Below are 17,649 nucleotides of genomic sequence, written 5' to 3' on the forward strand. Positions count from 1 at the left end.
AATAAATTATATAGTATATTTGGTAAACTGACAAATGTTTAAATACCTACTTATAAATAATGTATATGTTATTGTTTTTATCTATATAGATTTAGGCCATGTGATAAATTTCATCAAAAAAGACGACTGTAATCCAAGTTTATTGCTTGAGTGCCTTCAAACAATGCAAAATATTTCTACATGCATAAAAATAGGATCCTTTATTAAAAAAAATTGATAAAAATCTGATTTTATTTAACCAAATATTGGTCATTATCCTTTTGGCACAATTTTAAATGTGTGTCTGCTCATGTTTCACTCTGGATCAATACAAAAAAAGTCATGTGAATTCTGTTTGAAATCTATTACTACATGTACTTGTAACAGAGGTAGATCGGGTTCTGTAAGTGACCATTACTTGCTTCTAAATCCTTCACATATTTGAAATATAGAAAGTGTTACCTCCTTTTTTCCCAGCAGAGTAAATTTGTGGATAACTTTTATTATTTATGTTTGCTCATTATTCAAGATTGTATCAGACATTAATCAAATATAGGTAACAAACATGAAGATATAGAATTTCATTATAAATTGTACTGGGACGTTATGAAAACTCAACTTTTATTTTTCTTGGGATTACAGAATAATGGGAAACCCAAATTCTTCATATATTTGAAGAACTAACAATTAACTTGTTTATGATCTTTTTTTAGTAACAGATACATGTAGCAGGTCCTATGTATATAACTTGGTAAAAGTAGAAGAAAGGAGAACAAAGATACAAACTTAATTGTCAACTTCTTAAAAGTTGCATACAAATATTAGCTCATTAATTAAAATGCGTGGACAAAAAGACAAGCATCCTATCTGAGGTTCTATATAAAAGTCTGACCAAATTATAGTACTTTTATCGCTAATAAAATTAATGCAGTATCATTTTCCATAAAAAGAATCAAATTATAAATTATAAAAGGTATATAGACTATATCTGTACCTTTATCAAGAATTATTCATCTTCTATTTCTGGATAGACTCTTGAGTATGTATGATAAGCTGGCTAAAATGAGAACATGAATTGTAAATTTCTTTTAAAAAAGATTTATATTAAACTTGAAAGGTACAAATATAAAAAGTTTTGCAGAAATATAAAAATAACTACCACTTGCGTAATGTACAGTAAAACTTATTTAAACAAGACCACTTTACGACTGAAGATTTTTGTCCACATTAGAAATCTTCTCATACCTTTGTTTTGTTTGAACAGTTAAAATGATTTAAATTACTAAAGAATATTTACAGTGGGTCCCAATAAAAGAGATAAATTAATGAGGTTTTTATTTCAAAATTAGTTCAGATAAGACAGCTTCTACTGTATTTCATCAAAAATATTTTAACTTCAAGTATTTACATAAGGATATTTAACAAGAAATATGCAATTTGATAATGTTTCCCCTTACCTGAAATCTGTAGGCGAGTTCTCAACTATTTTTACAACATATAAATTCCCAATTATGGTGTGTCAGGGACGGATAAATAACAATATATAGAAAGAGGAGATTTAATTTAATACTACAACAAGTACAAAAAACATACATAACAATTGTAAACCAAGTCTGTCATTTCCATTTCATAAACTTATTAAATATATCACAGTAGAAGATTATTCTGACACTAATGTTACAGTAATGAAAAATGATGTTTCAGTTGCTTTAATAAATCTTTTGAGTCAACATGGTCTTGGAACGCATCCACCGCTCTCTTAGCTGCATTATAACTGCTCTGTAAATCTCCCAACTGAAAAAAATAAAATCATTTTTATAAAAATAGAATCCCTGTTTTCAAAATTCCAATAGATTTTTTTCTTGTAAATTAAAGAAAAAATCACAAATTTATATCCTTTGCACCCTCAGTGTATGCCAAATAAAGTTTAATAGTTAGGAGATTAACATTTTCTCTAGCCAAGGGTTATGATGAAGAGAAACAAGCAAGATAGTAACCTTTGACTAGCAAAGATGTTGTACAAGACCTTTTACCATTTACAATCATGATTAGGGTTAATGTTATGCTATGGGAAACGAACAAAAATGAGTCAAGTAAAAAAAAATAAGATAAAAAACAGTTTCATGAAACAAATATTCATCAAAATTTTACAAAAGAATCTGCCTTGTTGTTTATGGACATTGACATTGAGCAATATTATTATGTCATAACCAGGCCAGTAGCCAGGAATTTCCAAAGGGGGGTTTGTTGGACTCACAAAACTCGACTTTAACAGTCACAATTTGTACAGAACATTGACTTTAACAGTGCTTATTTGTTTTCAAGGGGGGGGGGGGTTCGTCCGAACCCCTCGAACCCCCCCTGGCTACAGGTATGATAACCGAACGTGCTTTAACAGTTTAGTCACAATATCAAGATGAATGTGTCCATTGAATTTAAGTACAAATACCCAATCTGATTTTTTTTTAAACAGAACAGCCAGAGAAGGCACACCTGTAGTTCACTTGACATACTTAGATAGCTGTGAACTTAAGATGAAGCACAGCAATGTCAGTGCTAAACCTTTGCTTGGACTTTTATTAAATGATTATAGGGATCTTTAGTCCTAAATTGTTAATTTTCATGCCCTACAGTACCCCCCATTTTCTGTTACAATGCAACTCAAGGTTTTATCAAGTGTGTTAGTGGGTTTTTGAGTACTAAATTTACACGCCAATTCAACATTTTTTTCCACTACAATATTACTTTAGGTGTTTAAAATTTATAGTTTTGCTTTTAAAAAAAGTAAGCAGTGCACTTGCATTTTCATAACAGCAAAAAAAAAGTGATCATTTTAATTGCAGTATGAATTATGAATGTTTTGAACAAATTAACAAGCCCTTTTTTCTGTTTCAATGTTTTTCAAGGTGCTATAAAAAAAAATTACACTGTAAATGCTGTAATGCCTTTGCATTTTCTATGGAGCAAACAAGGCACAAGTTTCCCAGAATGCTGCAGAAGGACTGTAGTTTGAGTCATCAAAAGTAAGAACAAACAATTCTTCATGCAATTCTTCAACTTAATGCATTTAACTGTTTGCTTTGATGGATTATTATAACTTGTAATCTTGACAAACAGGACTTACGAGGAATAATTTTATATTTACTGAGAGATATCAGAATCAATAGACACTCTCAGTTTTGAAAGACTTCAATGTATTCATTTTGAAAAGAGCATCTTTTTTATTGATCAAATTCATACAAGAGTTGATAAACATTCTTTCAAATTCTCATCCCGTGAAAAAGAATATTATTTAAATTCTCATCCCATGAAAAAAATCTAACGATTAATGAAGTATATTTAAAGACAAGATTTTCCTCCCATTCATTTGATTCAGTGATTTTACTGATTGATCACATTTAGATAAAAAAGACTATTTAATGTAATTATTCAAAAGAAAGTACTGATGTGCTATAATGAGGCAATTTTCAAGTAAATGCTTAATTAACCTTAGGAAAAATAGGCATCACTGGGCAATCACTACTTATAAATTTTGTTCTACAAAATAAAATGTTAGTTGATCCGTTAAGACAAGTAAATGAAGAAGGCTGACATACAGTGACTTATACATGTATAGGACTACATCATTTAGTCTCTGGTGGAGAGTTGTCTCATTGGCAGTCTTATTTCTATATAGACATTTGGATGGGAATTTGATATTCATAAGTTGTTTGAATGACCATATTCAAGTGCAGAACATGCTAAGGGGCAAGCCTCCAGGTTGCAGAATTTTCCTGTGTGTGTTAGAGCCTTCTGGTGTTTTCTGCTCTTTAATTAGGTTGTTGTCTCTGAAACTCATTTCAGGTTTCCATTCTCAAATTTAAAAGGTTAGTTGTCATTGGTCCCTACTGTGATGATGTGATCTTTACATACAGGTCTTATGATAAGGCTATTTCTCTTTGTTAAAGACTGTACAAGTGCCTATAATTGCTTATATCCACTCATTTGAACTTTGGTGTATAGTTGTCTTGTTAGCAATCATACCACATCTCCTTAATTTTTTATTGACTGTATTTCTATGGATAACTACCAGGAGATATATTTAGTGCTTCAGAAGGGTTAACTTGAAATGGAAATAATTTCTCTTAGGGTTTCGTCTTAAACATACATGAAACATTTGCCACTGGACATTAATCAACCAACAATCAATGAATCTTATTATTTGTCTGTATGTCTTTTTATTTTTTAACCATGGCGTTGTCAATTTATTTCCATCTATGAGTTTGATTGTTCCTCTTGTATATTTCGCCCCTCTTTTATAGTTTTGGACATAGAAAGATCAGAGTTTAAGTACTTATTTTTCTGCAAGGTACTGTCAAACTCTATCACATAAGCAATCAAGTTCAATTTGCTAATTTTTGCTTTATCTCCCCTTTTCACATAAAATTATTTTTTTAAATTTTGGTCTTGTCCAAAGTCCAAAAAATCCATTATCTAACCCATGAGATCACATTTTTTGGTTTGGTTGGTAAACAACACCATATAAGCGATTTTTTTGAAACAAAATTTATAGGCTTATAATATGCTGTGAAGAGTATTGGTCTTACTGCTAAAATACTATGCATCACTTAATCATGTAAATATAGGTATTCATTTTCAAACTGAAAAAAAAAGAATAAAAACCTTTTATCTTGATTAAAAAATCAGAGTTAACACAGCGCTTTTATTCTTTAATGGTCATTTTATGTCCAATAAATTTGATTTAATGTTTAAGTGAAATTGCTTCTTTTTATTTGTAAATTTTTAATTCACTTTCAAGAACATTTTCTTTGATAAAAACTTGGTCACCAATAATTCTAATAAATATTTTGATAATAATTTTCAGTTTATTGCAATAATGGAATATTTTTCATGTATGTTGTAACTCAGAAAATCCAATAATTATCAATTAATTTTTACCAAGACATGTGGCCATTTTCAGCTTTATTAGCCTTAGATCTTTGTTAATGCCTGGCTAATTCACTTATATTGCATAATTGTGTATTCCCCAGATAATTCGTATTAATGAAGTATAAACGATGGCAATCAACCCCGCCAACCCCATTATTACAATTATTCCGTCACAGGAAGAGAGGAAGTTGTTTTCTGTTTGATTATGGCAATTTAAAACTTGACACCAAATTTAGTTGTAAATACTCGATATCACAAAGTAAAAACAATTACAGATGTCATGTGACAAGGATATCAAATGGATCAAAGTATAAACAGTACTTTAATGCAATGTTCAATACATTGATTATATTCTGTGAATATTTGACACAATCTTTTATCACTTACACCCAAAAGAACCAACATTATATCTCAATTAGCATGGCTGTGAAGAATTTCATCTATTTCACTATAAACCCAAGGGAACAAAAATTTGGTCCCTTCGAAAATGTTATTTTTGCTTGCTTCTTAGACATGGCTGTTTTAGACATTCCAACAGGGAAATTGCTTACTAGTATTGTTAGTTTACAGTTGTGTTGTACTTTCCTGGAAACTTTACATTGCAATTTTCATCTTGTTTTTTATCTAATAAGCTTGTCATCTCAGTGAAATTTCTACAACCTAACACTCACTTCTGGCAGTTGGTCAGATGCTTTTAATCATTATTTTCACTATACAGCCCTTGTGGAATTGAACAAATCAAGACTAAAACTGATCTAAAATCCGGTATCTCAGCTCAACAGTTCAGTATCTTACAAAAACATGGCTACTGGTATACAAAACATTGGCAAACAAGTATGTGTCCAAAGTATGCCCAGCTCCCACTATCCTTTTCTATGTTCAAATGACTGTGAAATTCTCATTTGCTTTAAAATTAGCAAGGTCCTATCAGGGAACATGTGTACCAAGTTTCAATTTGAATGATCTTCAACTGCATCAAAAACTACCTTGACCAAAAACTTAAACCTGAAGAGGGACAGAAGGATGAACAGCTGGACACATGCACAGACAATAAACACATAATGCTCCTAGGTGAGGCATAAAGAGAGTGCATTGGCACATCCAGGGGTGTCCAGGGGTCCAGGGGTTGGAACCCCCTTTTTTTTGGCCGATCAATGCATTTGAATGGGAGCATATAGTTGAACCCCCCCCACCCCACCCCCTTTTACTCTGGGTTGGGAACCCCCCACCCCCACCCCCTTTTACTCTTAGTTGGGAACCCCCCCCCCCCCTTTTTGAAATGGCTGGATCTGCCCCTGGAGTGGCTGGTACATAGATGACATAGGCTAGAGAACAACCAATGTGGCAATGTATTTAAATTCTAAATTGATGTGATTTTGAAAGGAGACCAGTTTTTCTTCAATATGACGTCAATCATATTGGTAAGCAAACATAGGCTAATAAGCACAATTTGGAGAGCAGTTTACCACAAAATCAATGTAGCGTATATAAAATGCCCTGTATTTGCAAACTAATTATAAAAAAGAAGATGTGGTATGATTGCCAATGCTACAACTAAGTTGGCATTAATATTTTCCCCCCTCTTCCCGCCCCTGTTGGTGTTTCATAAGCATTTAATAAACATATTTTGACTTTCAAAGGATTTGGCTATTATATTTAAGACACTTTTGATCATATTTCTTTTCATGTGTTTCCTTTCTTAATCATCCTTGGCTTTCACATTTTTGGCTTTGGACGTTCAATGAAGGTGATTCTACAAAAACACTTTCTGACACATAAAACTTATTTATTTATTATTAAAAAAAAATCTTTCTAATAAAAGACACTCAGAGTTCATGACAAACAAAAATCTAAAAAAGACACATACAACTTATAAAGTACTATTTTCATCATTAATTAACACTTCAAATTCAAGAAAACTAAATCATACTTGTTCTATATTTTTGTGACTTGCACTAAATCTATTGTGTCACAATGTCTTAAAAGTGCAGTAAATTGTTATTTCAGATATGTGGTTTATAACTGTCTACATCATTTGGTTTGACCACCATAGTTTATACTTAAATTTCTACACATTTTGCGGTAATTAAGAAGATAATGCGGTAAAGACGAGGATGTCACTTGTAGTATTTTTTAGTGAAAAATGTCTACATGCGTATATGGACAGATGAATCCAGGTGTGGCTGCTAAGATGTGATGTTTTCCATTTGTTTGTATATCATTCACGTAATTTATAGTTTTCCTTTTGACCCTCAGGCTCATTGTGTTTGTCATTTGTTTGTTTGTTTATTTTAACTTCACCTACATTTGTAATATATTTCATGCAGTAAGAAAGAAGATACATTGACAATGCACTACATATTATAATCCTATGTAATTATTATAATTGAGAAAAAACATGCTTGATTTTTTAACGATATAATTACTAATTACACTTGGCATAAAACACATCTCTCAAACATTTAACCTCATTATATTTTGGAAAGCTTTTCAAATGCTGTGCTATTGAGAACATTAATTTAAGCCAATTTGAAGAATATTTTTTTAATTGTGTGAGTAGGGGGGGGGGGGGGGAGGACCTTCAGACTGGAAGGCAAAATACTTCAAACTTTTTTTTCTTTTATATAATCAGTACATTGTTTTGAATTTCAAATTGAAACATCAATATTTCCAATTATTTATCAGATGGACAACTGAACAAGGCTTGCTCGTTGGTGTCATGCAGGGCTATGGTTGAGGACTTTAGAAAATGTAAAACATAATTGTCCTAGTCAATAGTAGATTATCTGGCTTCCAACGTGCATTTCTCTAAAAAAAAAACTGCTTTCTCTGTTATAAGAGACCAAAAAAGATAACAAAATTAATGCACTGAAATATCATACATACCTGATCTGCTAAAGCGGCCCAATTATAATGTGGTTCATACATATGTGGAGATATTATAAAAGCTGCCTGGAAAAATGATCTTGCCTAAAAAACACAGAATATTCATTACTACATGGTTAAACTTTTAAGTATTATTAGCTGGTTGGGTTCAATGACATTTCTGTTCATTAGAAGACATGTCGTGGTAAGATTTAGCTTGAAAGGTAATGTGGATCCATAAGTATTTGTTGGATACCACTTTTCATGGATCTCATGGGTAAGGGACGACATCAAAAGTTCAATGTAGGATAAAAAACTTAATTCACATAGTTTTTTCACTGATCTTTTGATGTCGTCCCTAAAGGTTAACTTCAAAATAAAATTTTCAACAAATAATAAATTACAGAATTACAGACTCTGGCCAGACCCCCAAAATCAAGTATCACGAAAATATATTTGTTCCTTAATCCATGAAAACAAATAAACCTTTAGTAATGTAGAGTATGCTGACAAATCTGTATATTAAATGTAATAAATATATGACTTTCACCAAGAGTCATACATTTATGTAGGTCACAATAACTTTACATGCAATGTATAAAAAAACAAATAAACAGCTATTTTAACTCATGTGTTATACTTTACTGTACAGTTTCAACTTTTATTTCAAATAGGAAAAAAACCATGCATTTCTCTTTCATTATTTCTATCAGAAAGATATTACCAATTAAAATTGAAAAGCGAGCTGTTATTTTGAAAAAGAACCTCTCAAGATTTTAAATGAATTGTATAATATTTCAAATTAATGTTTACTTTTCATGATAAGACTACCATTTTACACCTTGCACCAATTGTAATTTGGACAAGAAAAATGTTAACTATATTAGGAACTTGGAATACTTTTTTTGTATAAATTCAGTTGTACTCTGTATTCAATAAATAACAGTATCAAGCCTAAGGTGCATTTTTGACATAAACAATTAATAATATCTGTGTATTAAATGTACAATAAATCTTTCACCTGTACACTTGTTACCAAAAGAGTAATGTATCATGCTACACTTTGTATGGGTCGTGATGTAACGTCATATCAACATTATGTTCTTTAATTTCAAAAGAGACAGCGTTTATAGTTTAGTAATGTCGTCATTACGATCTTTGATGTCACCTTGAACTTGCCTGACAGGAGTTTAAGGTTCGGTCTGATATTTAATGCTTTATTATGAATCAACATCCTTTAATGGTGTAACATGCATTACATGTATACAGATAATACATGTAACTGTTTGAATTTTATGTTTGTAACAAGAGTCTTTGGTGTTTTAAACTTGACCTCACTTTAAAAAGGTCATAAGGTTAAAAAAAATGAATTCTCAATTGAAGAAGACAAACATACTTCGAACTTGAGCCTTCGAATTGGAAAGAAACAATTTGCTGCAACAATTTTTTTTTAACTTCATAACCCAACTTAAAAAAAAGTCAAACGGTTATTTTTTTTTTATATGAAATGGAAAGAGCATTTTTGAATCATGATATATATACAAGAAGACTAACAAACTGGGGACTTAAGCGATACAAACTGACAGAAAACATTTAATGCCATCTATGTTTTCAATTCAATCCATCTTAAACAAAAAAGGTCAAAGGGTTAAAAAAAAATATCAAATAGAAAGAGCATTTTTGAACAATAGATATACAAAAGACATAAAAACTGGGAACTTAGGACATTTAACTGGACACAACACATTTGATAAATAGTTCTGTTACAAACTTAGACAAAGATTTATTAAAATTCTAATCAAATTAGCATATTTGAGAAAAAGGCCAGAGGATAATAATGACTCACAATGGAAGAAATATAACACACAAAATAAAAAAATCACAATAAAAAAAAACGTTATAAGAGCTAGGCAAATAGCTTCACGATTAAACATAAAAGATTTTATAATAATTCTATAATTTTTATCAAAATTGATTTAATAAATTGCACAAAAGGTCAAATTGGAGAACCACTTTTAAAATTATATGCAAATTTTTAGTAATCTAACTAATTTTATTTGATTAAGGTAAAACGGTTTCTGGTCATTAAACTTGTTCTGAAGATGTATGGGAAAACTTTTTTTCGACTTATAAAAAAGATTGTTGATTTCATTTCTTGTTGACTGTCAGTTAACCAAAAATATTTCAACAAGCAACAAAAATTAATAAAGTTGAAGGTTACAATACACCATTGTGGCTTATCCTGATTGGTTGATATGTGACCCCTTAATTTTTTATTATTAGAGACTCGATCTTGCTTTCTGCAATATATCATGGGCCAAAAAAAAAATCCTTAGCCCTAATGGAAATGAGTTGTCTTCTCAACGCTAGGACGAGACATGTTTTTTTTAAGTGCAAAAGTGATAGCCATGGGCGATAAGTACAAGATACATTAAGAAAAGCAACGCAAACCTATTTTTTTGGACCAAAAAATACTTATCCAATAAATTTTCTGTAATTCTAGCAAGGTTTCTTAAAAAAAAACACTTTCTAAAGTCTGTATCTCAAAAAAGGCTATCATTGTCACCTATGGGGAAATTAATTGTTTATTTCAATCTATAGAAAAGTACCATCACAGTTTTTGGTTTTTGGCACCATTATAAAACAAAAGTTTTAAAATGTGCATGCTATGCATCCACTTAGCTATGATATCATGCTATATCATCTTGTACAAGCTAAAGCCAGAATGCCATTTGTATTTTAAAGTTCTGTAAATTCAAAAATTATTGTGATTTTTGAAGAATGGACCCAAATGAGAGATTAATAATTACAATTTCAGTAAAATCTGAATACAGGTATTATCAGGTATATATATCAGACATGTCAGATATAAGAATGTACCTAAATAAAAATCTTGCAATAATTTCTGAATTTACAGTATTTATAACGAGCCTAATTGTATCACTAGCCTGTCAAAACTGAGATTGTGCATTTGTAAAACTACGCGCCAAGAGAAAGCCAATAGAAAGCCAATAGCAACTATTGTTTAATAACAAAACAAAATCGCCAGGCCCCTCCCCCTAAATCCCCCTCTGAAGCATAATATAACAAATGATTTATATGAGTTACTGACATCATATAATCCAAACTCCATCTTTGCACCATGATGCAACATTAAACATGACTTAGCCTAAAACAAAATAGTGTTTACTCTTCAATATGTGCAAATGAAAAACATAAATGCCTTGATATAAATTATCCTTATATTTACCTGAGTTGACTATTAAATGAATAGGCGCAAATATATTAAAAAAAGTTTTGCTCACAATCGTAAAAAAAAATAATCAATTTTTAAATGCTTTCCTAAAATGATAGAGTAAGGGTACCTGTGTTCTCCCCAGGATTTTTGAATAGCGCTGTGGTAAGTGCGTAATTTTCGACAAGTCTCAGTAACTTAATCGCGGTGCGCGGTTTGTTTGTAATTGATTTGTTATGTGTTTTTATAATATCATGCTGTTGATGTTTCCTCTTGTTATGATGTCCTTGTCATGCTCATGGAAGTTACAGTGTACCCCTTAATGAGGCCTTGTTTGTTAATGTTATTGTCTGGATATAGAAGAAGAGTCTTTTTTTCTCCATTGTAAATTCATGTATTTTAAATCATACATGTTCCGTACAATTCCTGCAAGTTCAACCCTTGACAATTTTTTCAATCTTTCTCTGAAGTTCAAGGCAATAAATTACAATATCTATTCAGAGCAATCACATTTGACTCTACACTAATCATACATTGACATTTATTGTAAAAACAATCACTTTGTACAAATTAGATAATTACTTTAGATGTATTTACTTGTTATTTGAGAATAATTTATTACGGCAGTTTTTATGTGATTTTGTACATGGAGTACTGAAGAAGGTTGTCACTTAAGTTTACATCAAGTGTCAATCATTTTAAAATATTTTAAGTGTTTATTCCTGTAAATCATGAATTGTGGTCAGTAGTTCAACATCAATAATATGCAGCGTGTTTCATCTCGTAAATCATGATTTCTGGTCAGTAGTTCAACATCAACAATATGCAGTGTGTTTCATCTCGTAAATCATGATTTCTGGTCAGTTGACGGTACAGCTGTAAAATGCAAATTGTTTGGTCCTGTATTCACGATTTTTGGTCACCAAAACAGTCAACAAAGTTGTGTCATCTGTCATGTGATAAAGTCATGAAACAACTTAACGGTATATGTTTTGTATCAGTGGATACACTAGATACCAAATATACCCTACCATACACTGACAAAAAAAATATACAATTTTGCCAACCATATTTTTTCTATAAAATACAAATACTTTTTGTCCCATAAATTAAACTTTTTAAAACATGCATTTTATAAACTAAGTTTTTATTGTTGTGTTAAAGGTTTTTTTTCTGGTCTTTTCTCAATATTATACTGCCAGGTATAAATATACCATATATATACACAAAACTGATGTTATTGGAGTAAAAATAGAAATGTAAAATATGTTACTGAAAGCAACCTAGAAAGAAATCATCTGCACGTAATCATATACATTTCATCTAAACATGAAATAAGTAAAAATATAAAAAAAAACTATGTAATGATCTTACCAAATCTATGTGGCCTTTCCTCAGTTCTAAAACACCTAAATTGTTATAGGCTTCAGCATGATCGTTATTATTGGCTAAAGTCAGGCGAAAACATTGGTAGGCAAGATTCATATCTCCAATACCCTATAATACAAATATTTCTAAAATTAGGCGAAAACATTGGTAGGCAAGATTCATATCTCCTATACCTTATAATAAAAATACAACTAAAGTCAGGCGAAAACTTTGGTAGGCAAGATTCATATATCCTATACCTTATAATAAAAATACAACTAAAGTCAGGCAAAAACAGTGGTAGGCAAGATTCATATCTCATATACTGTAAAAGAAAACTGCAACTATAGTCAGTCAAAAACATAGGAAAGATTTATGTCCCCTATTTCCAATATATACTAGTTTCTTTAGCAAGGCAAACAAATTGGTTGGATTGGTCTGAGATCTCACAAAACATGTTTAACCTGCCATATTTTAGTGCCTGTCCAAAGTCAGGCCACTCTAGCCTTTGTAAGACTTGTATGATTTTTTAAATTTTTTGGTTCATTTATAATGGTTTGGAATAGTGTGTGACTTTCATTTTCGCTGAACTAGTATACATTTTTTTTAAATTTTAGCCCACCTCATGATGCAAGATTTTCTCACTGTGTTGAAAACCCTTTGGGGGCCATGGGCTGTTTTCTGCCTGTTTGTTGTTTTTTTGTCTTTTAGACGCATTCCCCATTTGAATTTTTCATTCTCAATTTTATGTTTTATATTTACATTAATGATATGTTCACTTACTAAGGCAATATGTCCAATATTAAACCAAACATCGGCCATTGTCTGTTCTTCTGCTAAAGATAAGGCCCTCTCAAAACATGTTAGTGTCATATCATATTGCTGAGCATAAAAACAACATAGTCCTAAATTACTGAATAATTCTGCATTATATACACCCATCTGTAGTAATCGTCTGAAAAATATGAAATAATTCAAATAACTTAATCTTTTTTTATGACATTATTTTAAGAGCATGAAAATATAAATTCAGAAATTTTAAATGTGTGTATTTATAATTGTAAATCACTTAATTTCAAGATCTAATTGCAAAATTTCGAGAAGTCAAGTCACTTCTGAAGTTTTGAATGCTTCTTTTTATTACTGCAAACTTTATTATAAAAATTAATAAAAACATTGCAGCTTGCTCTAATTTCTTTTCAACATAACATTTATAAATTCATCCCTTTTCCAGGCAAAAGACCACTTTTACACAATCATTCTGTTTAATTTGTAGTGTTCATAAAGAACCAATGTGTTTTAGAGATTGCCATGCTCTCTGCATTTTAGCATTAAGAAAAGGCCATTATGGTATTGCTAGGTTTATATTCTAGTACTACTAGTTATGACAGTCCAAATATTTCTGTCATCATCATAGTAAACACAGAAATTGTATGAATTGAAAATTTGTGTTCTACATTCTAAACAAATGTTCTACTTTTAGCTATGTTGGCCATCTTGGTAAGCAAGCCGTCTGACATATTTTTTTTAAATAGATACTCTGATTGTGGCCAAGTTTGGTTAAATTGGACCAGCAGTTTCAGAGGTGAAGAACTTTGTAAAAGTCAACAGACAACGTACCATGGCAACAGATTACATTTGATGAGAAAATCTTGGACCTTTGGGCCAGGTCAGCTAAAAAATCAATTACACAGACTACCCAACTTCTAATTGGACAAAGAAAATATCATGGGCTCCTGTTTATCAGACTATAATTCAAAAAGGTCAACCAATTAGTAAAATAAACAAAATTGGCTTGTGTTTCATTTCAAAGATAACAGGAAAACCAGACTGCTCCAGAAATTGTTGCTGAATAAAGTCAGACACATTACTGAGACTATACAATTCAATATAGGTTGTGTTACAACATCCCCTACTTTTGTTATCACAGAGGAATACTAATATGTATCAATTTATCTCTCTTTTTCGAAAAATCAATTTTTCAAACAATACACAATACGTAATTCTCTTTCTGTTTTTAAAAATAAAAGAAAAAAATCATATCCAATTTCATTTCACAGTTTGAAATGATTAATGATGGTGTTTTGAGTGACAACAATGACTACAAGAGTACAGTCTGATATAATTACATCAGTATGTGGGAATCAAAAGTACAATTTGTACAGTCAGTATAACCAAACATAACAGCAAGAGATTTTGTTTTGTTATTAAACAAAACCTGCATCATTTAATTGCATATGTAATTTTTTTTAATTTTGTCTGGTAAATATTAATACTGCTTCCTGGAAGAATAAATACGATTTCCAATGAGGTTTTGAAATTGAATACAATCAGAATTCATTTCTAGTAATGGATTGGCGATATCATCCATTTCAGTTATGTATTTACACCTGCAAAAGGTGGCAAAAACCTTAATTAAAGTTAAACATCATTTAAATTTTAAGCGGTAATTTATTCATTAACAAATATAACAGATTTGATTAATATTTTAAATTTTTCAAACATTATTCAATGTTAATTGATGTTTGTGCATCCCAGTCTTGTCCATCATGTATGGCTTTAATTCGTCTATCAGAAGACACCAATGCATTCATCATCTTTTATGTTATACAATGTAGTAATAAGTTATAAGCTTTTAGAATAGACAATCTTGCATGGTCTATTCTCCTTATTTTGAAAATGGCAATGAACCATTTCAACCTAAATTTGCATTAGAACAATGTTCTTATCTGTGAGCATGTGAAAGTGTAATAATTACAACTTTTAAAAGTGGTAATGCACAAAAAAAAGAAAAACACCCAACATACAAACTACCTCTACTGCTCAAAGGGTCCATGACATTAAAGCATTTGGATGTCTAATACTAGAACAGCCATAAGCTTATTTGAATCCCTTATTTCATCCATGTACATGTAATAAAGAACATTTGAAATGTTTTAAAAGGTGATGGATGGACAAAATTATATACAAAATCACCATTTAAGGTATTATGGACCAAATCAGTTTAATTGGTTCCACCCTGATGACCTTTAATAACTTTATTGTTATAATATCACTGGTACTTAATATAATGTTAGAGATAAGGTCAGCAATCATTCCTCAATTTACATGTATAGTGACATTTAACGACCTCTTATCTATGTCAATATGGGAACAACCCTTGTATAGATTCACTTATCTATCCAACACTCTCACCTTAATACCCTTAAGATATAGTCCGATAGCATCAAATATTTCATTATTAAGCTATAAATTAAAGTTTGTAAACAGTTATGGTTTAGTTATAGAGTATAGAACTATAGATTTTTGGGGGGTATCAATTTGAGCTTAATAGTTTTATCCAAATTATTGAGTAAATGTATTAATAATAGGAAATTTGTGTCTTTTATTTATAAAATTTTCAAAGGTGCAAAATGAATAGAAAGACATTATTAGCAAACAAAAAAATAGGAAAAATGAGCACTTAAAAAAAGAGAAGGAAGATACCAAAGGGAGAAGACTCATAGGTCAAAGATATTAAGACAGACAAAATCATACTAAAAAAGAACAAACTTCAATACTTTTCATAAAATAGTAAAGACTGAGCAACATGAACGCAACATTGTTAAATGTCTATCAATACAACACAATATAGCCTGTCTTTGCAGCAATATGTGGGATATTAGACTGAAATCAAGACTTCTACAGGTCAATATACAGTCTCTAACAAAAACTAGAGGCTCTAAAGAGCCTGTGTCGCTCACCTTGGTATATGTGAATATTCAACAAAGGACACAGATGGATTCGTGACAAAATTGTGTTTTGGTGATGATGATGTGCTTGTAGATCTAACTTTACTGAACATTCTTGCTGCGTACATATATCACCATCTATAATGATTGGCCCAGTAGTTTCAGTTGAAAGTGTTAGTAAAAATTTACAAATTTTATGAAAATTGTTAAAAATTGACTATCGATTTGTCTGAAATTTTCAGGGCAGATAGATCTTGACATGATAAACAATTTAACCCCATGCCAGTTTTGCTCTTAATGCTTTTGTTTTTGAGTTATAAGCCAAAAACTGCGTTTTACCCCATGTTCTATTTTTAGCCATGGTCGCCATCTTGGTTGGTTTGACGGGTCAACGGACACAATTTTGAAACTAGATACCCCAATGATGATTGTGGCCAAGTTTGGTTAAATTTGGCCCAGTAGTTTCAGAGGAGAAGATTTTTGTAAAAGATTAATAAGATTTACGAACTAGAGGCTCTAAAGAGCCTGTGTCGCTCACCTTGGTCTATGTGCATATTAAACAAAGGACACAAATGGATTCATGACAAAATAGTATTTTGGTGATGGTGATGTGTTTGAAGTTCTTACTTTACTGAACGATTTTGCTTCTTACAATTATATCTATAATAGACTTTGCCAATTAGTAACAGAGAACTATATTTGGTAAAAATTTACATAAATTTACCAAATTGATGAAAATTGTAAAAAATTGACTATAAAGGGCAATAACTCCTTAAGGGGTCAATTGACCATTTAGGTCATGTTGACTTATTTGTAGATCTTACTTTGCTGAACATTATTGCTGTTTACAGTTTATCGCTATCTATAATAGTATTCAAGATAACCAAAAACGGCAAAATTTCTTTAAAAATTACCAATTGGAGGGCAGCAACCCAACAATTAGTTGTCCAATTCATCTGAAAAAGGACAGATAGATATTGACTTGATTAACAATTTAACTTCTTGTCAGATTTGCTCTAAATGCTTTGGTTTCATAGTTATAAACCCAAAACTGCATTTTACCCCTATGTTCTATTTTTAGCCGTGGCGGCCATCTTGGTTGAATGGCCAGGTCATCGGACACATTTTTCAACCTAGATACCCCAAAGATGATTGTGGCCTAGTAGTTTCAGTGGAGATTTTTGTAAAAGATTACTTAGATTTACGGAAAATGGTTAAAAATTGACTAACGGGGTCAACTGACCATTTCGGTCATGTTTATTTATTTGTAAATCTAACTTTGCTGAACCTTATTGATGTTTACAGTTTATCTCTATCTATAATAATATTCAAGATAATAACCAAAAACAGCAAAATTTCCTCAAAATTACCAATTCAGGGGCAGCAACCCAACAACCTATTGACCGATTCATCTGAAAATTTCAGGGCAGATAGATCTTGACCTGATAAACATTTTTATCCCATGTCAAATTTCCTCAAAATGCTTTGGTTTTTGAGTTATAAGGCAAAAACTGCATTTTACCCCTATGTTCTATTTTTAGC

At 31.0% G+C, this 17,649-nt stretch overlaps 1 protein-coding gene across 1 annotated transcript in view; it reads right to left on the reverse strand.

The window, feature by feature from the left end:
• Positions 1-1,297: 1,297 nt before the first annotated feature.
• LOC134701528 (tetratricopeptide repeat protein 8-like) overlaps positions 1,298-17,649 on the reverse strand; it is a 45,994-nt gene continuing 29,642 nt past the window's right edge. Inside the window, exons 8-11 of the mRNA XM_063562676.1 lie at positions 13,160-13,331; positions 12,383-12,505; positions 7,795-7,878; positions 1,298-1,773 (exon numbers count right to left, since the gene is read on the reverse strand). Of these exons, the coding sequence (XP_063418746.1) occupies positions 1,657-1,773; positions 7,795-7,878; positions 12,383-12,505; positions 13,160-13,331 (496 nt within the window). The 3' untranslated portion in view covers positions 1,298-1,656. The remainder of the gene's footprint in view (positions 1,774-7,794; positions 7,879-12,382; positions 12,506-13,159; positions 13,332-17,649) is intronic.

This window comes from Mytilus trossulus, unplaced genomic scaffold (genome assembly GCF_036588685.1).
Source record: "Mytilus trossulus isolate FHL-02 unplaced genomic scaffold, PNRI_Mtr1.1.1.hap1 h1tg000244l__unscaffolded, whole genome shotgun sequence".
In the NCBI taxonomy this organism is placed as follows: Eukaryota; Metazoa; Mollusca; class Bivalvia; order Mytilida; family Mytilidae; genus Mytilus; species Mytilus trossulus.